General features: G+C 44.0%; 1 protein-coding gene across 1 annotated transcript in view; it reads left to right on the forward strand.

Moving 5' to 3' along the window:
• NPNT (nephronectin) overlaps positions 1-26,678 on the forward strand; it is a 100,701-nt gene extending 74,023 nt beyond the window's left edge. Inside the window, exons 9-12 of the mRNA XM_053256724.1 lie at positions 11,208-11,303; positions 12,468-12,566; positions 16,574-16,830; positions 19,950-26,678. Coding sequence (XP_053112699.1) covers positions 11,208-11,303; positions 12,468-12,566; positions 16,574-16,830; positions 19,950-20,045 — 548 coding nt within the window. The 3' untranslated portion in view covers positions 20,046-26,678. The remainder of the gene's footprint in view (positions 1-11,207; positions 11,304-12,467; positions 12,567-16,573; positions 16,831-19,949) is intronic.
• Positions 26,679-27,176: the final 498 nt, after the last annotated feature.

Consider the following 27,176-nt stretch of genomic DNA (forward strand, 5'->3'; position numbering starts at 1 on the left):
GTTGTAGGCATGCGGACTGGGGTAGAGTCGACAAAATGGGAAGTAGGAGGGATTCAGGAAGATGAAGGCACAATCCACTGAGAACAGAAATGGCTCAAGACGTGTTGCTGCCCGAGGCGGAGGGCAATGTGACACACTCCCCCCATCTGTGGGCGGGTGCTCAGAAGCCCATGCTTGGTAGAAACATGTGAGCAGTGGTGACAGGGCATTCCTAGCTCCAGTTAGGTGCGAGAGTAGAAGAAATGTGCCCCAGCAGGACGAGGAAGGGAACGCAGACAGTGTGCCCCAGTGGGGTGAGGAAGGGCAGTGCTAGTGGATGGCGGGGTGACACATATGGGGTGCTGGCAGTCTGGTACTTGCTGCCACCTATGTACCTTCTTGTACCTGTGCCTGTCTGGTGCTACCACTGCTGCTATGAAGATTTATATAAAGCGGCATACAAATATTTTTTGCATTTGTATACCGCTTTTCAACAAAAAATTCTCAATCCAGATAGATAGAAATGTTCCCTGTCCCTTAAGGGCTCACAGACTAAAAAGAAACATAAGGTACACCTGCCACAACTACTAGAGGGATGCTGTGCTGGAGCTGGGGAGGAGAAGGTAGCAAGCATTAATTGTCCCTTTGCTAAGCAGGGTCTGCCCTGGCTTGCATTTGAATGGGAGACTACATGTGAGCACTGTAAGATATTCTCCGTAGGGGATGGCGACACTCTGGGAGGAGCATCTGCCTGCTTGCATGCAGAAGGTTCCAAGTTCCCTCCCTGGTATCTCCAAGTTGAGGCAGAGAAAGACTCCTGCCTGTAACCTTGGAGAAGCCACTGCTGCCAGTCTGTGTAGACAGTACTGAGGTAGATGGATCAATGGTCTGACTCAGTATATGGCAGCTTCCTATGTTCCTATGGATAGGGACATTCAGCATAATTTATGCAGGTTAGAGAATAAATCTATATAATTGTGCCAATAGTGCTTTCAAGAGTCTCCCATTATGCATTGTGCTTGTTGAAGTGAAACCTCTGGTACAGTTGGTGTGATGGTATGGAATGTTCATAAATCTTCTATTTTATTATTTCTTATGTAATTTCTCATCTATCCATGCCAGAAAAGGTGTGTTCAAGGCAACTCACATAAAAATGATAAATACAAAACAAAAACTCTTCAGGGGGGAAGTGTCAGAATGTTTGTAGACCAGGTTTTGTGAGGCAAAGGAAAGTTGTCAGTTTGGCTGGGATTTAATCCTCCTACAGGTTCTAGGTAGAGTAGCTTCATGAGAAAATCTTAGGATTGTGAAAAATGTATGTAGCCTAATGAGACATGATGCCCATAGGTAAGATGGCTGAAGGAGAAGTTCCAAGTGGGCAACAGACTTAGAAAAATGTGAGGTGCAGGAGGTGAAGTGAAAGGGAAGGAATCTTGAGGAAAGCACCTTGATGGGGAACTGATGCAAGAAGAAACAAATGAGAAAGGAGGGTCTGAAGAAACCTCACAATGCTTAAAGGCAGTGCTTAAGTATGCACTGTGTGGGGAGACAGGAGTGCTAGGGCTGAAAGAAAAGCTGGCTGAAGGTAGTGAGAGAAAGTAGGCTGAAAAACAAGAACCTATGAGTGGTGGAGATGCAAATTGATGAATGGAAGAGCCATATTGGTTTGAACCGGACAGCCACTTGTTTGGTTGCAGGCTTCCAGTATTCCTCTACTGCTGCACTGCCAAACAACCTCATCATGGTGATGTGGTGAATTGAAATTCTCCACAGTATGCAGCACTAGAAACCCAATAGGAAAGAAGTTTTAACAGTTGAATGTATGTGATGGGATGGGGAAGTGGGAACTGCTGCAGAAGTCAGGGATGGATATTTACCCTTTTGAGGAGTGGAAGAGTAGGTGGGGGGAACATGAAGCAGAGGTGGTTGCCCTCCTTTCCCCATTTGTGGGCTTCCCGAGTGTACCTGGTTGGCTGCTGCTTGAGGCAGGATGCTGGACTGGGTGGGCCTTAGCCTGATCCATCAGGGCTGTTCTTATGGTGGGATCCCCAGTGATTGCAGAGAGTTCCAATCTGTAAATTATTGTTGTACCAACAAAATCAGAACAGAAAAAAATTAATGTAAAATAATGTTTTTAAAGAGGAGCATTTAGGCAAACGTCATTCATTCTGACTTGCTGTTACTTCCTTGCGCACATGTTGTATTTTCTCTCTCCCTGAACTTCAGCAAGAGAAATTTAGACCTCCCTGCTTGTCCAAAGAGTAGGGTTTTGCAGATGGATGGCTTTTGGAGTTGGGATGAGATAAAGAAGACAATGTGCTTTGCAGGGGTGTGGTATGGCCTTTCCCTGTTAGCTGATGAGCCTCTGCAACCCAGGGGTTGTTTATTTATTTTATTATTTATTTAACATATTTGTATACAGCCCCAAACTTACATTACGTTTAGTCTCCTCCCCACCTATCACTGACCATCCATTGTTGGTGCCCCCTTGTCTTTGGATATGTGGCTGTACACCAGTTTTGGAACATGCATTTGCTGACATAACGCGGCTGTTTACATCCACAGTCCAGCCTGGCCTAGGCTCCACATATGAAGTACCAAGACTGAGCGTGATCTCGATGCTGTCCCCATGCCAAGCCTGAGTTTTAACCTGGCATTTAGCTGAGGTTAAGCAAACCTTTGGTTCACTTAATCACGGCTGGCGATCATCTGGGCCATTTCCAGTGGCAAGCTGGGGAGAAGGAGCAGCTACACCGAGTATGGCGGCTGCTCTAACAAGAGCAGGTGATTAGTTATTATTGCACAAAAACATGTTTAAAAAGGAGTCATTGACACCTTCGGTATTAAATGTTTCTTGTATGAAGCTATCCAATGAATAGTCATATTGTCTATTCACAACACTCCATTCAGTTTTTAAAAAACACACACAAATGGGTACATACCATTCGCACAACAAATTCACAGTAATGATCTCTTAATGTTTTGGGCTTTTGGCCTTTGGTGTTCCTTATATGACTTCTACTTCTGCAGTCATAAGTAATCAGCCCTAAGAATCCCTAACAATATTTTTTCCATCTTCAAGGCTCTGTGATTGGCATACAATTCTGTCAGTTCTCTTTGCCTATTCTATTTATTTTCATCTATTTCTCATTAATTTCTAAATTATTTTACACTCTCTGTTAATTATTGGTCTATGTGCATGTGTGTGTATTCAAAGGCTGGAAGCTGTCACCAGTTAAAGAAGGCATTGTTGGTTTGCTTGCTGTTTAAATACTTTGCTATTCTGTGTTCCACAAAACCAAGGGAAAAGGATTATCTGCAGAAAGGTTATTACCTAGATGACCATAAGTGGCTTAGCCAGTTAGCTCTCTTCTTTATTTTAATTTAATGCCAGATTGAACAGCCACAGTTTCTGCTGGATTCCCTGAAAAATACGAATTCCTCAGAATGCATACTTTGGTATTCCAAGCTATAGATATACAAAATGTAATGCCATATTAATCTCGCTATCCTCTAGTTGATATACATGGAATCAAAGGCACAGCTGGGTGATCTACACATGAGATTCTTGTCATGCTCTAGATGCTGGTAATTTGTTGAGCACTCCTCTGGCGATCACTCTTAGGGCTTTATTCTTTCAGATGAGTTCAGAGCCAATTTATCATGCTTTTTATCAACTCCAGGGGCATTGGGGGAGGGGGAACAGTACAAAAACTAAAATACAGGTTTCAGTGTCAGTGTTTTGCCCAAGGTGGACAAAAATGGGAGCTGAGCTCAGCTGAGAATCTTGGTTTAGTCCATGGAAATATTGACCACTTGTGAATATCTGCAAATATCAAAAATGCTATGACTTTGTTGACCTTACCTCCCTTTTCTCAAGTGCACAGATCCTGATTTACAGGGACCCATGTATTGCCATTTTGATTATTTACTTGCAAAATGTTTTTCATGTTTGGAGAGGGGCCATAGTTCTGTGATAGAGCATTTGCTTTGCATGCAAGAGGTCTCAGGTTCAATTTCTGGAGTCTCCGGGTAGGACAGGGAATGATTCCTGTCAGAAACCCTGAAGAGTTACTGCCATCCATGTGGACAGTAAGAAGCTGGGTGGACCGATACTCTGACCAGCTTCATATGTTTGACTTGGGGTATGTGTGTGCCAAAATAAGGGTTTAGTAACCCCCTGTGAGATCCCTGATAGTGAGAGATTGCCACTGCCAAAGGTAGAGGGCAGGTTTGATCATCATCATAATAGCTTTCTCTAAGAATAAACCAGCAGCACCACAACAAACATTTAAAACAGAAGTAAAACCAAGAGAACATATCCAGAAACACATCTGAACATATCCAGAAAGTCTTAAAGCTATTTAAAATGTAGGGGGGAAATATTTTTTTCCCCTGATGCCTAAAAAAGTAAAGAAATTTGGTACAGGGCAATCAGATAAGGTGCTTCCTTCCTCCTGCATCTCAGATAAAAATCTGACAATATGCACCACCACCCGTTTTCACCACTTTCAATGGGGAGCAAGAATGGGAGGGCCACTTGGCTCAACTCTAGTTTTAGCTAAATCACATTTCCTTCTGTAGCCTTCTAAGGAGGATGCGCCACAGGTAAGGGGATCCCTTACTGTCCCTTGGACTCCCCTGTAACCTGAGCACTTATTCAGCTGTAGTACATACCAGCATTTCTTTTAACTGAAATTTGTCGATGAGATCAATAATGTATTATGGTTAGCAACACCTGTTTCCAGGGGTGGGTTAATGCATAGGCAATATAGGCACTTGCCTACGGCGGGAAATTTTGAGGGGTGGCAAATTTTGGGCATGGTGTGCAAGTAAAGGGCTTGGGTCGTATCGGGATGGGGGAAGGATAGTGGCGGCGCAGCGGGGGTAGCAGTGAAAGCTCCTCCCATGGGCCCGCCTGCCTCTCAAATGACAGATTAGGCCATTTTTGGCCCACTTCAGGGCTGTCTGCATGTGGGAACAAGATTTAACTCCCCCCCGCCACAAGCCCTTTACTTGTAAAGGGGGATCCTTGCCAGATTCCCTTTTACAAGTATAGCCTTCAAGCCCTTCAAGCTGGGGCAGCAAATCTTTGGTTGCCTACAGGCAGCAAAAAGCTTAATCCGCCCCTGCCTGTTCCAGCGGCCCCTCTTTACCAGGCATAGTCCCTGTTCTCTGGTTCCTGTTCTTGGTGTGCTGGTTCCAGGTTGTTGGGAGTCCTCAGTAAGGTGACCTCTGGTGAACCCTCTCATATCTTGGTGGGACTGCTCCCCTTATTGTGGTAGCTGAAAACAACGCTAAATGGAGATGAAAACATGGTGGGCAACCAGCAGTGCCTAGAACGCTGTAGTTGCTGCTACTGGCCTATAATGATGAAAGGATCAGTGTTCTCTGCCATAGTAAGGGGAGGGGTCCCACCCAGCTAGTAGCCAGTTGCTGGGTCTTGGCAGCTGCCCTTGTGCTGATGCTGGGCCTGATAAAGCAGTGCCCCTGCTTTGTACTGGTTTTCTAGACATGTAGAACTTCTAGGTGTCTAGAAGTAGGAATGTGCATGGACCGGTCCGGGGCCATACAAAAGGCCTCCGGACCGGTCCAGAATTTGGGCAGTCCGGCGGGGGGGGGAGTGTGTCTTTAAGGGGGGGATAGTACTTAACACACACACACCCCGCTACTCTTCCACCTCTGGTGCTGGACTTTCTTAAAACATTCTTGGGGCGGCAGAGTTCCTCCCTGCCACCTCTGCCCCCGTCGTTGTCTTTAAAGTTAGCAAGCTGAAAAAGCTGGAGCCACGCATGTGCCCTTCGCGGCGCGCGCAACCTGCATATGTCACAATGACGTATGTGGCACGCACATGCCAGTGGTGGCAACAAGCGCACGCGCCGCGAAGGGCACATGCGTGGCTCCAGCTTTTTCGGCTTGCTAACTTTAAAGACAATGGCAGCAGCAGGGGCGGCAGGGAGGAACTCTGCCGCCCCAAGAACGTTTTAAGAAAGTCCAGCACCGGAGGGGGAAGAGTGGCGGGGTGTGTGTGTTAAGTACTATCCCCCCCTTAAAGACACACTCCCCCCCCCCCAGTGCCGGACCACGCCTCTGTGGTTCCGTGCACATCCCTATCTAGAAGTCCTGTGTCAGCTGTGATTGTGCAGCTTAGTAGGCATGGAGCAGCCTGCCTCTGCAGCAGCACTGAACTAATTTGGAGAGCCTCACAGTATTGATTACATTTGTATACCACCCCATTAAAAAAAACAACCCACAGTTTAAAAACACTAATATAATTAAAACATTTAAAAATAAGTTTGAAACCCTGGAAGGCCACACAAATAGATTTTAAGGGCTCTCCTGCAAGCCCACAATGAACCCAAGCTACAGATTTCTGCTAGGGAGTTTATTCCACAGCCCAGGAGCAGCAACCGAGAAGGCCCGGTTCCGAGTTGCCACCAGACATATTGGTGGAGCGACCTGGACATGGACCTCCTCAAACGACCTTAACGTGCAGTGGGGATCATACAGTAGTGCAGGAACCTCTTTCACCTGTCAACGTTTGTCTGTGCAGATTGTGAGCAACTGTGGTTTCCCATTGTCTTCAGGAGCAAGTTTCTAAGCCTGTGAACAAACAGGAAGGCAGAGCTGGGCCTAATCAGGAATGTCTGGCATAACTCGGTATCCCTCTGTAGAAGTGTTCCATGGTCGTGATCCTGTTTCTGACTCCTCTTTCACGACAAACCCCTCATTCCACAATCTCTTTAATCCCGTGCCTGATATTTAGTACACAGATGTTCCTACAACATTTACTAAGCTTCTTTTTACCACTTTGAATCAGCTTGAAACTGAGACCCTTAATCACTAACCACAACGCAACCCTTTCCCAACCAAATTCAGCCACTGGCTGAATTAAATAGATTAAAGCACTCAAGATTAAAAGGTGGAGTGAAAAATAGTTTTAATTGGCCCTCTGAAATATTCTGTTTCCCTTCCTCCCTTTGACACTCCCTAGATTCATAGAGATCTGTGCTGTTTGTAAAATTGTTGAAATTAATATACTGGCCTAGCAAGCTATGCATTTCTATCACACCTCCACCCTTCTGCCAAAGTATACAGGAAGCATCACAATTGTATTTAATGAATTTCAGAAGCAAAAACAAAGTGAAATGGAAACTGAGTCCTGTTGGCCTTATCCCCCATTCATATTTTTTAATGGACTGTTAATATTTCAGGAGCTCTGTCAGTTATTTCCATATTTTTGGGAAGGCAGAATTATGCATTCAAACAAAATTTAGTTACTTCTCTCTTCAGTTTTAAAAAATATTCCTGCAGCCTCTATGTGGAATAAGTGCTTCTGGAGGCAGCGAAGAGTATTAAAAACAACAGCAAGTATGTTTTTAAATAAGTGTGAATTATAAAAATATAATGTACAGTTCTGCTGGTCTTCTGGTAGCAAGCATGACTTGTCTCCCTAGCTAAGCAGGGTCCACCCTGGTTGCATATTAATGGGAGACTACATGTGTGAGTACTGTAAAATATTCCCCTCAGGGGATGGAGCCACTCTGGGAAGAGCAGAAGGTTCCAAGTTCCCTCCTTGGCATCTCCAAGATAGGCCTGAGAGAGACTCCTGCCTGCAACCTTGGAGAAGCCGCTGCCAGTCTGTGAAGACAATACTGAGCTAGATAGACTAATGATCGGACTCAGTATATGGCAGCTTCCTATGTTCCTATGCTTTTTGTCATCCTAACTTGGAAAGCTGAATTTGCTGCGTTGGATAATAAGGGGCTGTATTGGCTGGTAGGCATTCCAGCTCTGCATGTACTAGTTAAATAATTAAATCAATGTGACTAGATGCATGTGATTACACTGTGGTCACCATAAGCCTTGTTGTTTGATCATTTTCTTCTAGGATGTAAAAAAAACAACAACTACACTTTCTTTTCCCCATAAGATCCACTCAAGATATTTAGCAACAATTAAAATGTGTGGAATGTGTTTTAGGAGACTTCTTGAGATATGGCTATTTCCCTGGTGGGAGAGATGTCCCTTACCCATTTCACAAATGTCATTGGGGGTCCATGAGGATCCTAATAGTCATGGGAGCAGGAGGGGAGACAGGGCAGGGAAGAACCCACACAGGGTTGGGGTCAACCAAGAGCCACACTGCTGGCTGGTGAGCTGGAAACATCTTTGAAGGGTTTTCCTGTGGTGCTGCAAAGCAGGTGTAGGATTGCTGGCAAGCCCAGCTTCTACTTAGAGGGTAGATCAGGGAGGCCAAGGAGGAGATCAGTGGCTGCGCAGAGGACTGCAGCTGGGAGCCTAGGAGCCAGCCTTGAGAGAAAGCCATCCAGGGAGTAGAGGAGGAGGAGGAGGAGGAGGAGGGCAATGGGAAATGACCTCCCTCTCCTATCAACTGAGGCCTCAGGGAGTGAGTAATAGTGGAGCCTGACAGCAAGAGGAGGGAATACCACCCAGCAACTGTCCAACCCCAGTTTGGTCTCCATCCAGGTGTCTAACTCATGAGGTTGTGCACACGACCTCTGGCTGCCACCCGGGAGGGCTGCGGGGAAAGCAAGAGCTCGCCTGCCTTCCCCAGCAGATGAGCGGCAGCCATCTTTGTCTCCGCTATGCCCACATGAGTGGTGGTGCGGTGAAAGCAAATGCTGGGAGTGGGAGGACTTCCCCTCCCACATCCTATAGGGCCCTGTGCCATGAGCACGGTGGCTGCTCTCATTAGGGCCACTCCTCTTCGGGAGCGATCCCAGCACTCCACATGAGCCGCCCAAGCCAGGCTGGGCTGGGCTGACCTAGGGTGAGTTGGACTGCTCGTGTGAATAGCCTCTATGTTTCTTTTTAGATTGTGAGGCCTTTTGGGACGGGGAACCATCTTATTTATTATCTGTTTTCCTGAGTAAACTGCTTTGAGAACTTTTGTTGAAAAGCGGAATATAAATATTCTCAACAGTAGTAACAGATTATCTTTAAAGCAGATAACACAAACTTGAGCTTTTGCGGCGAAACTGAGTTGCAAACTTATTGGTGGAGGTCTTTGGTTTATTTCTCAGTGTGGATTATTAAACAAAACCACAAGTATTCTAAAAGCCACAGGATGCTTTAATATCTGCAAACCACAACAAATCTGAAATGCACAGCTACTGTCGCTAATGTTGTGCTAGATGTCTTTTTGTCTCTTGAAAAGGAATTTTCAAGACAGCTGGAACAAGTGCAGTAAGCATTTTAGCTACAGTTTACAGCAGTTCTTCAACAGCAATGTTTGTAACCTAAATTTGGTATAAAGATAATGTGTGGTAAGCATCTTTCTAATGACTGGGGAACCCAAGAGAGTCACTACATGGAATCCATTTCTATATGGAGCCATTTTAAAAAGGCCTCCTTCTTTTGTAGAATTGTGGTGGGGTGGAGAAGATCTGATCCTCCTTAGTGAACGAGTACACATGGATAGCTCACCATGTGGGAGGAGGTGCCAAGGGAAGCCATTTAAAGTGAGATCCAAGAAATACATTTATTTGTGGTGTAGTCTGGATGGGACACGCCTTCTTCCTGCAGAGAGGAAGGAGCAGATGAGAACCTGAGTCGTTTATTATTCAGTTCAATAAATAATCCTGAGCTTGCTCATAAAATTTCCAGAAAACTACAGTTCTGTTATTAAGCTTATTCTGTTGCATCTAGTAGTTAGGGTGGGAGACATCCGGAGGTGTCTGCCACTAGTGGTAATGCTCTTGTTCAGACAGAAGGATGTTGTAACCTCTATTTCAAATCAGTTATTATGCAAGCAGAAGACATTGCACACAACCCATTGCAGTACTTCTTTCACAAGCTCTGGTACCATTAGTGGTTTTTCCGCTGGTGGTTGTGTGAAATTGTGAAGCACTGTCACCATTAAAACTTATTTTGCAAACATCACCATGGATGCTACCTACTATTTCTAGAGAGCCTACAAGGACTAGGCTCCCCATTCACCAAACATATATGCAGTGTTTGTTCTGTGTGCTTGTTTTTTTGAGGGTGAATAATAGTTGTGTTTGGCAGGGAGAGAAACAACAATCAAGTTTGGAGCCATGATGTGGAGTGGGGTTCAGGCAGGATACAGACAGGATGTATACTGCTGTACATGTAATGGCGGCCACTGTGGCAGGAGGAATAGTGATTAAGACAGCTTATGCTTTAATCATGTCCTGCTACTACCACTGCCCCACCACCACGGCTACTGCCTCTCAGCTGACCAACATGCAGGCATGCCTACCATTTCAGCGTTGAGCCCACTCAAAAATGAAGGGGTTTTTTTTTACTGGGTTCCACCCAAAATGACTGGTATACCTGTGCTCTGGTTGGCTGAGTGGCAGCAGCTGCAGTGGCGAGGAAGCTGCAGTGGCAGGGCTTAGTCCCATGTTAGAGGTATAAGCTGCCTCGCTCACTGCCCTTCCTGCCCTAGCGAGCATTGGCTGCCACTGTGTTCATGCATTGACCATAATGTGTGAATAACTTTACATGCATACAAAGTAAATAGATTGTACATCTGTTGAACATAATACAGCTGTTGGATAGCCCTGCTGGATCAGGCCCAAGGCCCATCTAGTCCACCATCCTGTTTCACACAGTGGCCCACCAGATGCCGCTGGAAGCCACAGGCAGGAGCTGAGGGCATGCCCTCTCTCCTGCTGTTACTCCCCTGCAACTGGTACTCAGAGGTATCCTGCCTTTGAGGCTGGAGGTAGCCTATAGCCCTCCAACTAGTAGCCGATGATAGACCTCTCCTCCATGAAGTTATCCAAACCCCTCTTAAAGCCTTCCATGTTGTTAGCTGTCACCACAACCTGTGGCAGAGAATTCCACAAGTCGATTATGCATTGTGTGAAGTGAATATGTGAGTGAGGGGAGTATTTCTTGTACTTTAAAATGTAAGAATGAGAACAATTGGCATGTCAGGAGAAAGAGGAAAGTACAAGAAGAACTCTGGTGGAAAACAAGTCTCAGTCTGAACCATTCTTTGAACTTTTCTGACTCACCTGTGATAGAAACCAGTGAACTCTTATAGCATAAATTACTGAGCAGGGAAAGTTGTGAATCTGCACATGAAATGTAATTAAAAATATTGAATTCTCTGAGAGCACAAAGCCAGAAGCTTTCCCTCCGTCTTTTATATTAAAGATGAAATTAGTCAGTGGCCTACTTCCTTATCTCCTTCATTCATTTCTTTTAAATTGCTTCCTTTTTTTCTCCCTCAGTTCCACGCCAGCCTGGAGTGAGCAATAATCTCTTTGAAACTTTTGAAATTGAAAGAGGGATTACTGCAGATGAAGATGAAGCAAACGATGATCCAGGTAGTTGCTGGGTTTTTACTTGGGACCTTATGTTATTTTGTGGGGCTGCTGAGGGAGTCCAAAGATTCTTTTTTGATGTGCCTTTTTAAAAAACTGTATAATATTGTTATTTCTTGCACTTTGCATGCAGTCCTTCAGTCAACTGGTTTGAAATCCTGTATTTAGTCACACCAACCTTCAGTCAGTTCCTTTGATTTGGGGGTGGGGGTGGCCAAGCACACTGAAGGAGCTGTCACACTGGATGCTTAAATTCATTCATTCATTCATTCCCAAAATAGCTCAGGGTGGTTTACACAAAGAAATAACAAACAAATAAGATGGATCCCTGTCCCCAAAGGGCTCACAATCTAAAAAGAAACATGAGATACACACCAGCAACAGTCACTGGAAATACTCTGCTGGGAGTGGATAGGGCTTGTGCTCAAATCATTCTATAATCTGCATGGAAAATTCATGTTTTAAAAGAATATTTTATTATTTTGGAACAGAGCCACATCTCCTCCCCGCCAACAAAACCTTTGTCGCTCTATTTTCAGGCTGCAAAATTAGAGGGGCACATTCCAACTTTTGGGGAGGGAGAATGTGAACAGGGCAGTGTTCTCTCTCTCACATACACACACACCAGCAGTATTCATAGGGCTGGTCCTAAGCCCTTCCCCACATTTGTGTTGATGTTTTTATGGGAGGCAAAATGTGGGAGGAAATTCAACACCTTTGTGGGGGAACCCATGAATATGTCAGATTTCGAGAGAGAGAGCAGGGGCTTACCCAGGTCAGTGCAGGGGCAACAGTGGTGTTCCTTTCTTGCTTAAACTAGTACCTGCCACCTCAGTACTTGTCACCTACTGACAGTTTGCCAAGAACCTTGCCACTGTGTTCCATACCAGTTGAAGTTTCGGAAGGCAGCAAGTATTATTAATGTATGCAGATTAGTGTTACACTGGTGTTTCCCATGGCAAAAAATGTAAACCATGTAAATCTTTAACACTGGCACACATTCAGCAGTTGCTATGAGAAGTGTGGGCTACCCCTAGTTTCTCTTGTTATCGGTGCACTGTCGATCCCCTACTGTACATTCCAACCAGTCAGCTAGATGCTGAGAAGTCCCTCCACTTCAATGGTCAAGCCCTTTCCCCCATTTAACCTTTGATATGCTCTTTGCAGGTGTTCTGATTCATAGCTGTAACTTTGATAATGGACTCTGTGGGTGGCTCAAGGAGAAAGAGGATGATTTACACTGGGAACCTGTTAGAGACTCCTCAGGTAATGCTTGATTTCTCTGGATTTAATTTGAACCTGTTTAGTCAGTAATGACTCAGGATGGGTAAGAAAGAAACATTAAAAGAGAACAAAACTCTCTGATCGACCATTAAAAGATGCTCTTGATAGCCCTATAGGCACAAAATGCTTTCTGGAATCACAAGGTCTCTTGCATTGCTCCTGGCAGGCAATCTGGCTTTGGTTTTTCAGAAAGAGAATTCCAAAGCTGGGGGACAGTCACCCAAAATGCCTCTCTATGCCCTTCCTGGCTCAGCCTGGAAGAGACCCCCAATTCTCAGCGAATTGCAGAGATTGCAGTAAGAAGAAAACAGAAGCTGTCTTGGTAGAACAAGACCATACAATGCATTTGTTGTCTGTTTCTGTACTTAGGGTTGCCATGGTTTTTTCTGGTAGGTTTCCTATGCTTTTTAAGAGCTGCAGTATAGGAAGAAATTCAATATGTGAAGCTCTTCCAGGCAATGAAGATCTTCTGTGTCACAGGGTATGGTGATGCCACTAGCTTGAATGGGTTTAAAGAGGGCTTAGACAAATTCATGGAGGGCAAGTCAATGATGGCTACTAGTCTTGATGGCTATAGGCTACCTCCAGACTCAAAGGCAGGATGCCTCTGAACACCAGTTTCAGGGGAGCAACCACAGGAGAGAGGGCATGCTTTCATCTCCTAGTTGTGGGCTTCCCAGAGGCATCTGGTGGGCCACTGTGAGAAACAGTATGCTGGACTAGATAGACCCTAAGCCTGATCTAGCAAGGCTCTTCTTATGTAGATGAAATGAAGGAGAAAGCATCACTTGTAAAAGTTTTGCATGCCAAGCAGCCATTAGAGTCACACGAGCCCTGGTAGAGGGGGGAAATGACCATGCTGTTTGTGCCAGGGCACATTTCTACTTTTCCCTGTAGGAATATGAACAAAACCAGCAGCATGTGCAGCTGTTGTGCTGAAATGTTGCTCTGCATGTATGTGAAGCGACACTACTTCTGTGCTGAAGCAGCCAGGGCAGTTGTGGATCAGGCTTCACAGCCTTTGCTTCTTTCTGCATCTCGGCTGGCATTCACTTCACATGTAGTGCACAAAGGCTAGTTATGGAAGTGGAAGTAGGAACAAAAAAGAGCCGTAAATCAGTCGCACTCTTTGTCATACACAAAGAGCAGGACTGTTTGGAATCTATCTATCTATCTATCTACCATGTATTGAATTTCTATACCGCCTAATATAGAAATCTCTAGGCAGTGTACAGATTAAAACATAATATAAAATATAAAACATTTAAAATAAATAAAAACAGAAATCACAGTAGATTAAAAACACATTAAAATTTAAAATTTAAATTTCAGATTAAATTTTTCTGGAACATTTAATGCTTTTGCACTGAGATTAGATAAACCACTGTAGTTTTCAATAAGAGACATGGGGATGACCATCACATTCTATCCACATTCTAACTAATACTGTTTCCTATATTTTTTCAGAAGTCATTATGTTTCAGTAGAAGCATCGCAATTGTCTAACTCCCTCTCCAAGATTGCCACAATCGATCTCTTCCTTTCCCCCTTTTTTAAAGAAAATCAAGAAAGAATTATTTAAGATTCAATATTAATTGGAATTAATGGCTGACATCCAGTCAGGCAGGGATGTGCACGAATCATGATTCGTACACCAATTCGAAAGGTGAGGTGGGGAACCTTTAAGAGCTAGAGGAGCAGGTCTGTACCTGCCGCTTGCTGCAGCAGGAAGCTGTGGTGGGGCGCTCCCTAGCACCCCTCATGCGGAAGCCATGCGCGGGCCACCGCCGCATGAGGGGTGCTGGGGAGCACAACAGGGTGCTAGGGAGCAATTTTTGCACAGCCCTACAGTCTAGTACTGTGTTGGTACAATAGTGAGCCCTTGCTCACAATCCTGTGAGAGAGGATGGGCAGTGAGGAAGGCTGCAGGAGCTTCCCTTCCATGCAGATGGTCCTGTTGCTGCCTCTGGCAGCGTGGAGGTACAAAGATGCACTGCAGAATTGCATGGTGCGTTGTGAGGATCCTCCCAGCACCGGCCGGGAGCCCCGCAGTGTCTCAGCACGACACATGAGCACATTAGATGTGGCTACGGGCGCAGGCGCACCCTTAGCCCTGGCTAACTCGTAAGCTTCTTTGGTGGATTTGCCACCAAGGTGCCGCTGGGATCCAATGGATCCCGGTAGTTCTTACACGCAACCTAACCCAGGCTAGGTGCCCCTAGCCCGGGTTAGACTGCACATGGGAACACTTCAGTGACTATTGCTACACCAGACTCTTACTGCGCTATTGGACAAGGGTGGAGGTATGATTTTTTACAATCTCCCTTTCCTTTCTATTGTGCCTCCAGAAAATATGTCCCTGAGAGCCTCACAACCTTCAGAGGGCTTCAGAGAGAAGGAGAGATCAGCAAAAATTGCCCCTCTGCCTTGAATGATGGTGCAGCATTAGTCTGGATGTTAGCCACTGTTGCACCAGTGCAGTAGTAGTCGGGAGGTCAGCCAATATTCATACAATTAAAGGCAATGGGCAAAATCCAAGTTAGTTATAACAAGTTCCATTGAAATTAATAAGTCTTAAGTTAATCATCACTAACTTGTCTTGAGGATTTCAATGGTGCTTATTAATGACTAAATAGTTTGGTTGCTGCCCAGTGCATTTAAATCCAGAAACATGTAGGCCCTTAACCTAGTTGCAGTCACTACAATGGGCAACTATCCACGCATAACAAGTGATGGCTCTGGATTAGGAAGCACATTCTCATTTGCATCCAAAGATGCATCCAGCCAGTTCAGCAGGGCTTGGAACAGCATCACAGTCAACATAAGGGTGCACATCTGTGTTGGCAATATGTGCTGAACTCTGCAAACGTATATGGAAGGCTGCTTATATCTTGCTGGATAAGGGTGATAGTTTTGTTTGATGTTTTTCTCCTGTTGCTTTCAAATAAAAACCATACTTTCTCCAAGGAATGGTTCTAACTTTTGAATACTTAATAAAATGTGTTCAAAATAAACACACCCTCATTAGTATAGGAATGAGATGTTTATACGACGTGAAGATTCATTTATCAGAGTTTTGACTTCATACATGAAAGACTCAGTGAAATAACCTGTTGGTACTGCATGCCCTTTTGATTTTGACTTTTCTAAATGGTGTCAGTCCTCTGGTTTTCATTTAGCAACCGATGACTCTTGAGCAGATAACTTCCCAGAAAGGAAGAGGCTCATGAATGACCCTGAATAAATTCCACATGTTTGGCAGCCATCTAACCTTATGGCAGTAAGGGTGGGGTAGAGGACATACAGGAGAGAGCTGGGGTCTTATTCCATGTTTACAAGGTTTGGAGCAATTTTTCCATGCATGGACATATTTTAAGTTTTTGTGTGGAGAATCTAAGCCTGTAATATTTTGCATAGAGTATTTGCTTTGAAGTAAGCCTTGTTGCACTTGATAAATCTGATTGATTGATTATATTTGTGCACCACCCCAAACATCCATTTCTTGGCAGTTTACAGCGAAATAAAACAGCAATTGAAACATTAAAACAATTAAAAACCACAAGTCAGGTTAAAAAGCTTGGGTGAATAAATGTGTATTTTAAACTTTTTTAAAGTTGTCAGAGATGGGGAGGCTCTTATTTCAGCAGGGAGCACATTCCAGAGTCTTGGGGCAGCAATGGAGAAGGCCCATCTTTGTGATTGTTATTATTGGTATTGCGACTGATATTGTGATTGTTATTCGTAGGTTCAGGAGGCCATGTTTCAAGCTTTGCAAATTTTCCCCTTTCCTTTCATTGCAGTTGAACGTTCTGGAGTAAACAGTGGAAGACTTTCTAATGACTCCTAATCTGACACACTATAAACTTAAAATACAAAACCAAAACCTTCAGAATTAAGATTATACTGCCAGTCACAAATTTCATGCTTTAACTTTATGGACATGCTGAAACTGTATAAGCATTTTGACACGGCTGTTTTCTTCTTTAAAGGTGGACAGTATTTATCTCTCTCTGAACCTAAAGGAAAAGCGGGACGAGTAGCACGTCTGGTCCTTCCACTTGGCCATTTAGCTCACTCGGGGGATCTGTGTCTGTCCTTCAGGCATAAAGTGTCTGGGCTACATTCTGGTTTGCTTCAAGTCTTTGTAAGGAAGCATGGCGCTCATGGACCAGCAGTTTGGGGAAGGAATGGTGGTCATGGCTGGAGACAAACACATATAACCTTGAAAGGATCTGGCATCAAGAGTGTGAGTACAGTACTGGGAAGTATGAGATGGAAAACTGGGCACATTGGTACACCTTAATTCCTTGGTACAGTGTTAGCCTTACCTTCCATTTGAAATTTGGGTATAATGTTGATCTTCCTTACAAGATGCTCTACTCTATGTATTAAAATAGGGTTGTATGTGGGGGTGGGGGGTGCTTTGAAAACTCTCTAAAAATACTGGATAAATGCTAAATATTATAATCTTATGTTTCAAATGGGTAGAATTATTTACTTACTTCCAGTATTTAAACCTTACTGGAAAGGTTTTTAAATTAGAGAGAAAAACCCACACATTTAATCAAGCTGAAACAGTTGGATGTAAAGATTGATTGATTTAATACATAGGAACATAGGAAGCTGCCATATACTGAGTCAGACCATTGGTCCATCTAGCTCAGTACTGTCTACACAGACTGGCAGTGGCTTCTGCAGGGTTGCAGGCAGGAATCTCTCTCAACCCTATCTTGGAGATGCCAAGGAGGGAACTTGAAACCTAGATGCTTTTCCCAGAGTGGCCCCACCCCCTAAGGGTAATATCTTACAGTGCTCACACTTCTAGACTCCCATCCAAATGTAACCAGGGTGGACCCTGCTTAGTTAAGGGGACAAGTCATGCTTGCTACCACAAGACCAGCTCTCCTCCTCCTCTGGAGGGTGAGGGCAAGTCCCCACACATACAGGGACCACCTGCTCTTTTCTAAGATAGGAAGTGTTCTTTGCCTGCTTGGAAATTTCCCAGTGCATGACTGGACCACCCCCAGCTCAAGGATGGGAACAGGGAAGTCTCTGCAATACATTTCTATACCGCCCAAAACACAAGTTCTCTGGGCTGTTTACAAAACAATAAAAACAGGCAATAAAAGATTAAAACATGTCAACAATTAAAATTAAAAAGTTAAAAAGTTATTTTAAAGAATAACATGACAATCTTGTGTTTATTTCATTTTAAGAAGTATATTTATTTTCTAATTCCCTCAAAGTTACTTCATTTGGATCTATAGCACTAACAGAAATTTTGGAAACGTCTCAGGAGTCACAGAGATGCATCTGATATGGATCAGATTCAACAGAATTTGCCCAAGGATTTCAGATGCTAGCTTGCTACTGATAGATAAATTGTATTAAAACATGTTATAAATAATCATCCATGGTGATAAAAATGTGAAGTGGGCCTAGAATCTGTGAGAAATAAAACGTTAAGTAATGTCAGGTTCTTGAGAATTGCTGAGTACTGTAACTCAAGGCTCTAAGTAATTTGGGCTTCTCTTATGATTATGGATTCTTCCAAACACTTTAAATACATTCATTTTTGTGAGCAAGTTGGCTTAAAGGGTTCTTGGAAATTAAGAGGAGCACATGGCTGCCTGCAGGCCATGTGTTGTCCAGTCTCACATATTTCACCATAGATGACACCCCTCCCATCCTGCTTCAGAAATGGCTCTTGTCTTCATTTTTGCAGGAAGTGGAAGTCTCGCTGAAGTAGAATGTCTCCAGATGCTTTTATCATGAAACCAAAGGGGTTGTCATATTTAAGACCAAACTCAATAAACTTCAGTGAATTGTTTGAAGGTGAAGAATCTTCAAGAGAAGATTCCAAAATATATAGACTGCATGAGAGAACAGGGAATAAAATATCCTTCAGATAAATTGGCAGATGTATTGAGAAAGCAGATAATCACTACCAGAGATGTAGAGATATTGTGTATTTACTAGAGAATGCCTCTAAGAAAAAGCCACATGTCCAATTATTATCTTTGTGTAGATAATCTCCACAATACAGATCAAGTATGGCACGGAAGTTCATTTTCCTGGGTACACATGGGTGTGGCAACCCATGTAGGCATCAGCTGCTCAATCTGTATATTCATGGCAGTAACAGTCAAGACAAGAACCGGGCAAATAACCACTTGAGCTCCAAGGGTTAATCCTGCAGGTGGGCGAGACAAGGCAGAATGTGCTGGTTAGGGTGGCAAAAGGAAAGCAGAAGTGAGCCATACCTACGCCTCATTTAGCACCCCTCCCCATCATGTCTGCACCATCAGCTCATGAAAAACTTGCACTTCACTTTATACATGTTGATACACATGTATTTCCTTGCACTGAGTTTTTATTTCAGTGGTCCAGTCCCTGGCATCTTCAGTTTAAAATGTCTTCGGAAGCAGTACTGAGAAAGACCTCTGCCTAAGAACTTTGAGGGGCATCGTGTTTTGACGTAGACCAGGGATTCTCAACGTTGAGTCCCCAGATGTTATTGGACTTCAACTTCCGTAACCCCCACCCAAAGGCCACTGGGGCGGGGGATTATGGGAGTTGAAGTCCAATAACATCAGGAGACCCAATGTTGAGAATCCCTGACGCAGACAATACTGGTCTAGATGGACCTGTAGTCAGACTCAGTATTATGTTCATTTTTCCCTATAGGACAAAGTGCCATGTATGAAGGAGTGCCCAGCTTAGGGCACATCCAGACATTCATCTTCCAGGGATCAAAGTGTTGTTTTGGGCCATAGGCAAGCTGATTCCATGACCCAGATATATGCAAGTTAGACATCATCTGTTTTGATTTATGTATTTATTCCTGCTAATTCCAAATGCTAGTCCAAGCAATAAGTACAGAACAAGAACTGTGTTTCAAAACCAGTTACAGAATGTACCTGAAAAAAGAATATTAAATTACAGTGAACACTTCTGCCTTTTAAAGAAAACCCGTGAACTCAGAGAGTGTCTTCCCAAATCTTGCCAAGCTCACAAACCTCATATATATTGTAATTACAATTTCTATATCCCCCATCCTGAGCACATGTGCATATGCAACTGTAGTTAACAAAAAACTGAATAAGGTTTAAGGGTTTTTTTTAAGGACAGAGGTTCCCAACCTGGGGTCTGCAGCTGTTCTTGGACTACAACTCTCATCATCCCCAGTTACAGTGCCAAAAGTTGGGAACCCCTACCTTAAAGCAATCAATGTCATAACATCCTATGCAAAAACAGAAGATCCCTTATAAATATGTGCTGGGAATCTTCAGAAACTGTAGTACCATTTGGGTTACATGCTCTTCTTGGTTATAGCTTACCATTTAAAATGTCTTCTTTCTTCAGGTGATTTTCAAAGGCGAAAAAGGAAAAGGAAGAACCAGGGAAATTGGATTAGATGACGTGAGCTTGAGAAAAGGACTCTGCTCCCAAGACCATTAGTGGTACAGATAGATTGACAAAAGACATCCTTTTATTTCCCATGCCTCTTGGCTGAGAAGGTCGATGACTACTTTTCACTTGTCCGCTTTGTGAAACCCTGATGAACCTTCATTTAAATAAAGCCAATTTTCTGTAAGGGCAAAGTAAGTTCAAGCCAACATTGGGTAGTTCCATTAACAAATTTCCAGATCACGCTGAGTATGTGATGAAGGCATGCTGAATGCCTAATTAAGGATATACAACGTTCTTTATGAAGAAAAACAGACTGTGGCTAGAGCTCATCAAAAGGAGTCTGGTACAAACAGCAGTTCCATTATATCAGCTTCTAACTTTTCCATTTTGCTGGTTATACTGTGTACTGTGGAGCTGGCTCATCTTCATAAATTGAAACTAACTCAGGCCTAAACCTGAATCTTGCTTGTTCTACCGCCATTGACTTTTAAAGAAGGGTGTTATATATATATACAAATAGCATTTATTCTTTTGTTGTATCTTATTAACAAGAGACATTTATGATAGAGTAATCCCTGCATCCCTTAATATTGGTAGTGCTGTGTTCTGTATAAATGTGTATGGTTATTAATATATTTATATGTGTTGTGTATTTACAGAATCTAGTTGCAAGATAAACAACAACTGTGCATGCCCAAATGAATCTAGAGTTCACAATCCTACACAGATAGTCAGGGAAGGAGTGGCCTCGTCACAATTCATTTGTCACTCACAAATTGCTAAACATTCTCCTTTTGTCTCTAAATTAGCAAACTATTTAATGTAGCTACAAAAAAGCACAATCATCTTCCCTGATTGAAGTTGAGTCCTGAGCAGATGAGAAACCGAAGTAAATAAGCAGCAAATAACATGGTTTGCATGTGGTATGTCTGGGAAGCCTAAACTATGGTGTGAGTTCTGTGGTTAGCCCAGAGCATTGTTTAATGTTCTGGCTGAACACTTGAAGCTCAACACATGATTGGTGTGTCGAGCCGGGAGGGGTTTGGTGGGGAGTGCGAGTCAAGCCCACTCTCCCCACACCCAGCAGTTGAGCCCTGGGCAGCTGGATCAACTGCCCACACAATTACCAGCTCCGTCATGGAGCCGGTTGGGGTTGCGGAGATTGGGGGCCACCTGGCCCCTGGAAGTCCCAGAATGTCCCACGCAAGTGCACAGGGCATTTTGGGGAGACTCCCGAGGCCAGGAGTCTCCTTGTGAGTCTCCGTGGCACAGAGCTGCACTGCAGCAACTCATGATCAGGAAAACGGGGGTAGTGGAGTGTTTGCTCCGCTAACCTGGTCTAAGGGGAGAGCTATTTTGGCAGGCTAGCCACTGTTGAACCACTGGGCTCACCCATGAGCCCGGTACTTCTCATGATGGGGGGAAACTGGGCTGGGCTCCCTTAGCCTCGTCTCCCTCCATCGTGAGAACAGCCTCATTGAATTCAGTTTTATTTCAATTTAGTCCATCGTTAACTTATTTCATAGAATGGTGCAACTTCTTTTGCTGTGTTTCTTGGACACAATGACTAAATATACTGGCTGACATTCTGATTAAATTACTTGACGAAAGCCCTACTGAAATCAAGTAGTCCTTTAGAGTAACTCCTGAGTAGTAATATTGAATAACTTGGTCCAGCTCTCAGACTCTATTTGCGGAGCTAATAATCTCATGATTTGGGCAGAAACAGTGTTTATCAAGGTGCTTGATGTTTGTTTTTTATTGTCTAAAGTTGCAATCTTAAGGGTGCACACAGGGGAGTTTTTAAAGTTTCTCCGGCATCCAATTGCACAGCTAAATGGGCAAGTTGCTTTTTAAGTTTTAAATGTAGCTTGCCTTTTAAGCTACGCAATTGGCTAGAGTAAAAGTAAGACAGCTCTGGCTGTGGGTAGGATTGTATGCACATAGGTTTGTAGGACTTCAGTTCAAATGCATTATGGATTGCTAAAATGTACAACCCTATGCTGAATTTTTCTGCGTGGGAAGCAATTTAAAATGGGGGGGGCAAGATTTATTTTCACTGTTATTTGAGGGTTTTTTCTTAGACCAAATACCATCTTTCTATTTTGAGACTTGTTTTATAAGTGTAGCTGTGATTGTGTCATTATAATGCCATGTTCAGTCTTAAAACATAAAAGAGTAGATTGAAGACAATGGTCACAGTCCTGCAAAATTTATTCATGTCTCATTCCTCTTGAAAATGATGCGATTGGACATAGTTGCAACTTAAGTCCCATTGATTTCAACAGGACCTAGTGATTATTAACACATGCCAGATTGTACCCAATATTAAACCCATTTCCCCCCATTTTTTTAATAAGCCAGTAATATGTAAGTTATTAGCTCAGTCTTATCTTCTGTCAAAGCTATTTCTAGTTGAAATCCAAGAACAAGATCTGAGCTGATACAGTACAACAGAAGAATGTTTTGCTCACGCAAGTTGGGGAGGGGTGATTTTCAGCAATCCCACTTAATAAGAACAGCCCTGCTGGATCAGGCCAAAGGTCTATCTAGTCCAGCATCCTGTTCCACACAGTGGCCCATCAGATCCCTCTCAGAAGCCCACAGGCAAGCGCTGAGGGCTTGCCATCTCTCCTGCTGTATCTCCCCAGCAACGGGTATTTAGAGGCATCTTGCCTCTGAAATTAGAGGTGGCCTCTTGCTTGCTTCTTTCCTTTTTATTGCCCTGATGCTCTGAAAATATGTCCCTGAGGGACTCTCAATCTTCAGGGATATATGGGGGTAGGATTAATGGCAGCAGAAAGAAAGGGGGTTGCTGAAAGCCACTCCCTTTCTCTTTGCACAGTGAGACATCCTTATCGTATGCAGCATTCATCTGTCCTACTCAAAGAATAGATTCAGTCCAATGGCACAAACCATGACACAGGCCACAATCTGGAGTTCTTTGAGTTGCACCTAAAGTTTGTACCCTTCTTGTACATTAGAACATCTGATTTTTCTCTTTTGTATCACAGCCTCCTACACTGTATCACCATCTGATTTTGAAACTATCCAAAATTTCCAAAGCAGTTTGCCTCATTGTGCCAGGGGCTGTGGTTTCTTTGAGGGAGGGGGCCATGGAGGGTGAAATTCAAACACTCCTGTACTTGCAGGAAGCCAGTCATGTGTTTTTTCTGGATTGTGGCCAAACACAGATATGCAATGCCGTCCTATGCACGTTTACTCAGAAAGAAGTTCCTCTATATTCAGTGGGGCTTACTCCAAAGAAAGCGTGCTTAGGATTACAGCCTCAGTAATATTCTGACAGTATTAAAATGTTTATTTATCATGGGCCCAGGACATGCTATATCATAGAAGGGTCATTGTGCTTGCCAGCAGTTTTAAGTATTTTATTGTAGCCTTAGAAAGCAGTGCTTTTAAAAATGTTACATGATCAAATAATATTAAGTGCTGGTTTGGATGAGTCCACATGATTAAAGGGGGATGCACTGAGTGTGTGCCTATTGTGTGACCTCTTTCATGGATGCGCCAGCACCCTGGTACATCCCTTTACTGTATGTGGGGGCAGGGCTGTCCCTAGGGGGATGCAAGGCCCAGGGCAGGGCAGGGAGTTTAGGGCTCCTTAACAGAGTGGTACAGGAGTGGCCATTTAACACTGAAATGGCCCGCATGGGCCATTTGGAACTTAAATGGCTCAGATGGGTGCCTCTCACTGTCACCTCTCAGCTGAAAGGTGCCCACACAGGCCATTTAAGCGTTAAAAGGCATGGGGCCTGGAATAGCATGGGGCAATAGGAATGCTTCATGGGCTGGGAGTCTGCTTGGGTAGAGCCCTGATTTGCTCTACCCAAAGGACAGCCCCGTGGAGCAGGGAGCTGTTCAGCTAAACAGCAGCTCTACATGTGATCCCAAAACCAGTGTACTATACTGTGTTGCACGCAGAGTGGACAAACAGCACCCCCCCATGCAATAAAGAGATGTGCCAGAGGGGGATTGGACTTCTGCGAAAGATATTATGATGGGAGTAGACTCAGCCTCTCCTCCTTTTAGTTGCATGAGCTGGGGAAGTATTGAACAAACCACCCTATGTGGACTATTCATCAATATAATATCAGACTGGGCCTGGGTTTCCAATGCACCCTCCCACCCACAAGAGCTTCCCCATTAGATTAATGGAGGAACTCTGAATCTGCAGAGCTGCCTCACATATTGCAATGCATGGGATGCCTGCTCACATACAAGGTTTGTGTGTGAGACAAGAGTTCACAGGGAGCTTCGGATGGGGGTGTTTTTCTTTTAACCTAACAGTGGCTGGCATGATGCTCAGAGGCTGTTCTCATGCACAGCGTAACCCAGGCTAGGGAAGCCCAGCCTGGGTTAGGCTGTGCATAGGAACCGCCAGGATTGGGCCCAACCCTGGGAGGGCAGATCTGCCTAGCCCGGCTTTTTAGCCTGGCTGTTAGCCTAGGTTAAGGGAGCAAGGCCTGCTGCTTGTGTGTGAGCACGGGCTGCTTCCAGGCTGGCCACACATGGAGACAGGAGCCTAGAGTGTCTGTCTTCCGGAGGAATCCTCCAATGCACTGCGCTTGGTGCATGGTGCATTGTGGGATTCCTGGAGGCCGGGATGCGTTGTCCTGGCTCTCCGAAATGAGATTGTGGGGGAGTGCAGACAGCATTTCCACCAACAATTGCGCAATCATCTGGGTGGGGGGGAAGGTGAGTAAAGTCAAGCCTTCCCCACCCCACCCCACCCCCACCTGCCTGGTTGTGCAAATGACCTCACCGTAACACTCTGCCCCAATAGCTTCTGCAAACTCCTAAGGCAGCCCTGATACAGTTAAGAATGGGTGGTAGGGCAAGCATTGTCATGAATGGGGAAACCTGCATTAGTGCTACCTACACTAATGCCTGTTCTACCTGCACTGATGCCTTTGGAGTCTGCCACAGCCCCAGGGTGCAGCATTACAGGTCTGTAATGCTGCACAACATGTCAGCCACTATTCTCCATACACATTGGTTGATGTTAAGCAGAGTAATGTGGGTGGTGCTGATCACTGTGAAGCCCTGGCGCCTGCTCTCTGAAAGCGCTAGCTGTTAGATCAGAAACACATTATTTGACCATCAGCAACATGTTTTTGCTCTAACCAGTGCTTCTGGAGTATGGGCACACTACTCAAAGTATTTGTGCTCTTGTGCAAAAGCATCAGAACTGGGGTTTCACTGTGTGGTTTCATACACTCGATTTCGAGCGAGAACTGCTCCTTAACTCTAATGGCTATAGAATGGCACCATCAGGTCCTCTTTAAGAGGAGATCTCTGTGTGTGAGTTTTGGAAGCATGCCAAAGGAGGGAAATGGATGCATGAGTTCCTTGAGCATCTGCTTTTCATGCTTTTGGTGTAATAGCCAAAAGCGGGAAATCACAAATCTCTTTTGTGGTGAGGTGCACACTCATTCAGCTCCCCACTGGAGAAACAAGTGACTTTCCATTTGAATGTTTACACGCTGCACAAAGAGCAGATGCAAAGTCACATGTGCAGCTGCCTTGCCACTTCAGGGTATCATCTGAAGACAGCCTCGTTTGATGCGCCAAACTGTTTTTCTACCTAGAAATGTGTTTTTCTGTCATTTTAATTGTCAGCTTGATTGACCTAACCTTAATTTGGCTTCCAGTTTGATCAGATTAAAAACAAAACTGCTGCCTCTCCATACATCCATTTTCTCTCTATTGGGCTGATTCTTCCTCTTCTCATGCTAGGTTGTGGATAATAACTGCTTCTCTGGTAAAGCTGCACTGTGGAGATATAGTTATGAACAAGCTTAAAGGAGACAATATATACAACAGAACCTGCCACTGTTGGTCACATCAAAGCATGCACACAATGGGTGACAGTCCGAGAGTCAATGGAACTGTGCCCATCAGTACAAGCTCCTTCTGTTCATGCAAGGAGTTTGCACTGATGGAGCAACATGCCATGAACTCTTGAGATGCCACCCAATAATTTTGCACAGTGGCCTTGGTCCAGCCATATGTGTGCTGCATAAGGTTTTCTGCATTAGCAGTTGAATAAGAGTGGGTGGCAATGTGTATTGTCATATGTATTGCAATGAGATTGGGAATGCATAGCCAGATGTTTAATAGCTTGTGAGCTGCCTTCACACTAGGTGGGTTCTAAATGCCTGGATCTATACATAAGGAAAATGATCGAAATGCAGTGTGAACATTGATGCACATCTGGGCGAGCACATCTGCATCTGATCTGGGTGTATGGATGCCTGCTATGTGAGTGGACCTTGTTTGCTGGACATTTCTGAACAGCATCAGGACTGCCTTAGGAGTCCGCAGCACCCCTAGGGCTAAGCATTACAGGACATTTAAAATGTGGCCTGATGATGGCCACAGACAGATAATGGCCTGCAGATGTGTATATAAAATGAATTCATATTCCCCTTCTTCCTGTAATTTGGTGACTTCATGGCTGGGTCAAAACAAAGGCTCCTTACTTCTACCAGAAGATATTATTTGTAGTGCCAACAAACCAATATTGCACTAAGTTCAAATAGAACACATGATCAATCATACTGTAGAACATCTTGCCGGCTAATAATTTTAAAAGTAAATGTTTAATTCCTCCCCCCCTCCGGAAAATGGATTCAAAATAAAGATACCTTTTTAAATTTATGGACATTGGCTTTTATGGTTATTTGGCATTCAGTTTGCTAACTTGAAATAGCAATGTGCAATGAATGATTGCCTGGTTTTGTTAGTCACTTCAGGCTGCATCCATCCATTTAATCAAATAAGCAGAATATAATCCTATTGCTATTGTTTACAGAGATAAGACTTCAACAGGAAAAAAAGAATTCAGCGACTGCCACATGATATTCAGCCCTTTCCTCATTTGTTTGATGTGCCTCATTAACTCTGCGGCTGAATTTCTTTAGAGACTAAACCAAACAGTGAAGTCAAAAGGCCATGTTGACTGCATCCAGACAGTATGGAAAAAGCAAATGTATAAACATGGCTTATGAAACCAGTGGCATCGGACATGTTTTCAGACTACAGGCAACAGCTATAGAGCGAACCCTCGTGGTCCCATCTCAAAAGGAAAAGTTCTAGTAGTTCTAGTGGTAATCTTCTGGTCTTCAAGACAACTGGATATTAGGGCTGGCTCACACA

The sequence above is a fragment of the Hemicordylus capensis genome, chromosome 5, assembly GCF_027244095.1.
Source record: "Hemicordylus capensis ecotype Gifberg chromosome 5, rHemCap1.1.pri, whole genome shotgun sequence".
NCBI lineage: Eukaryota > Metazoa > Chordata > Lepidosauria > Squamata > Cordylidae > Hemicordylus > Hemicordylus capensis.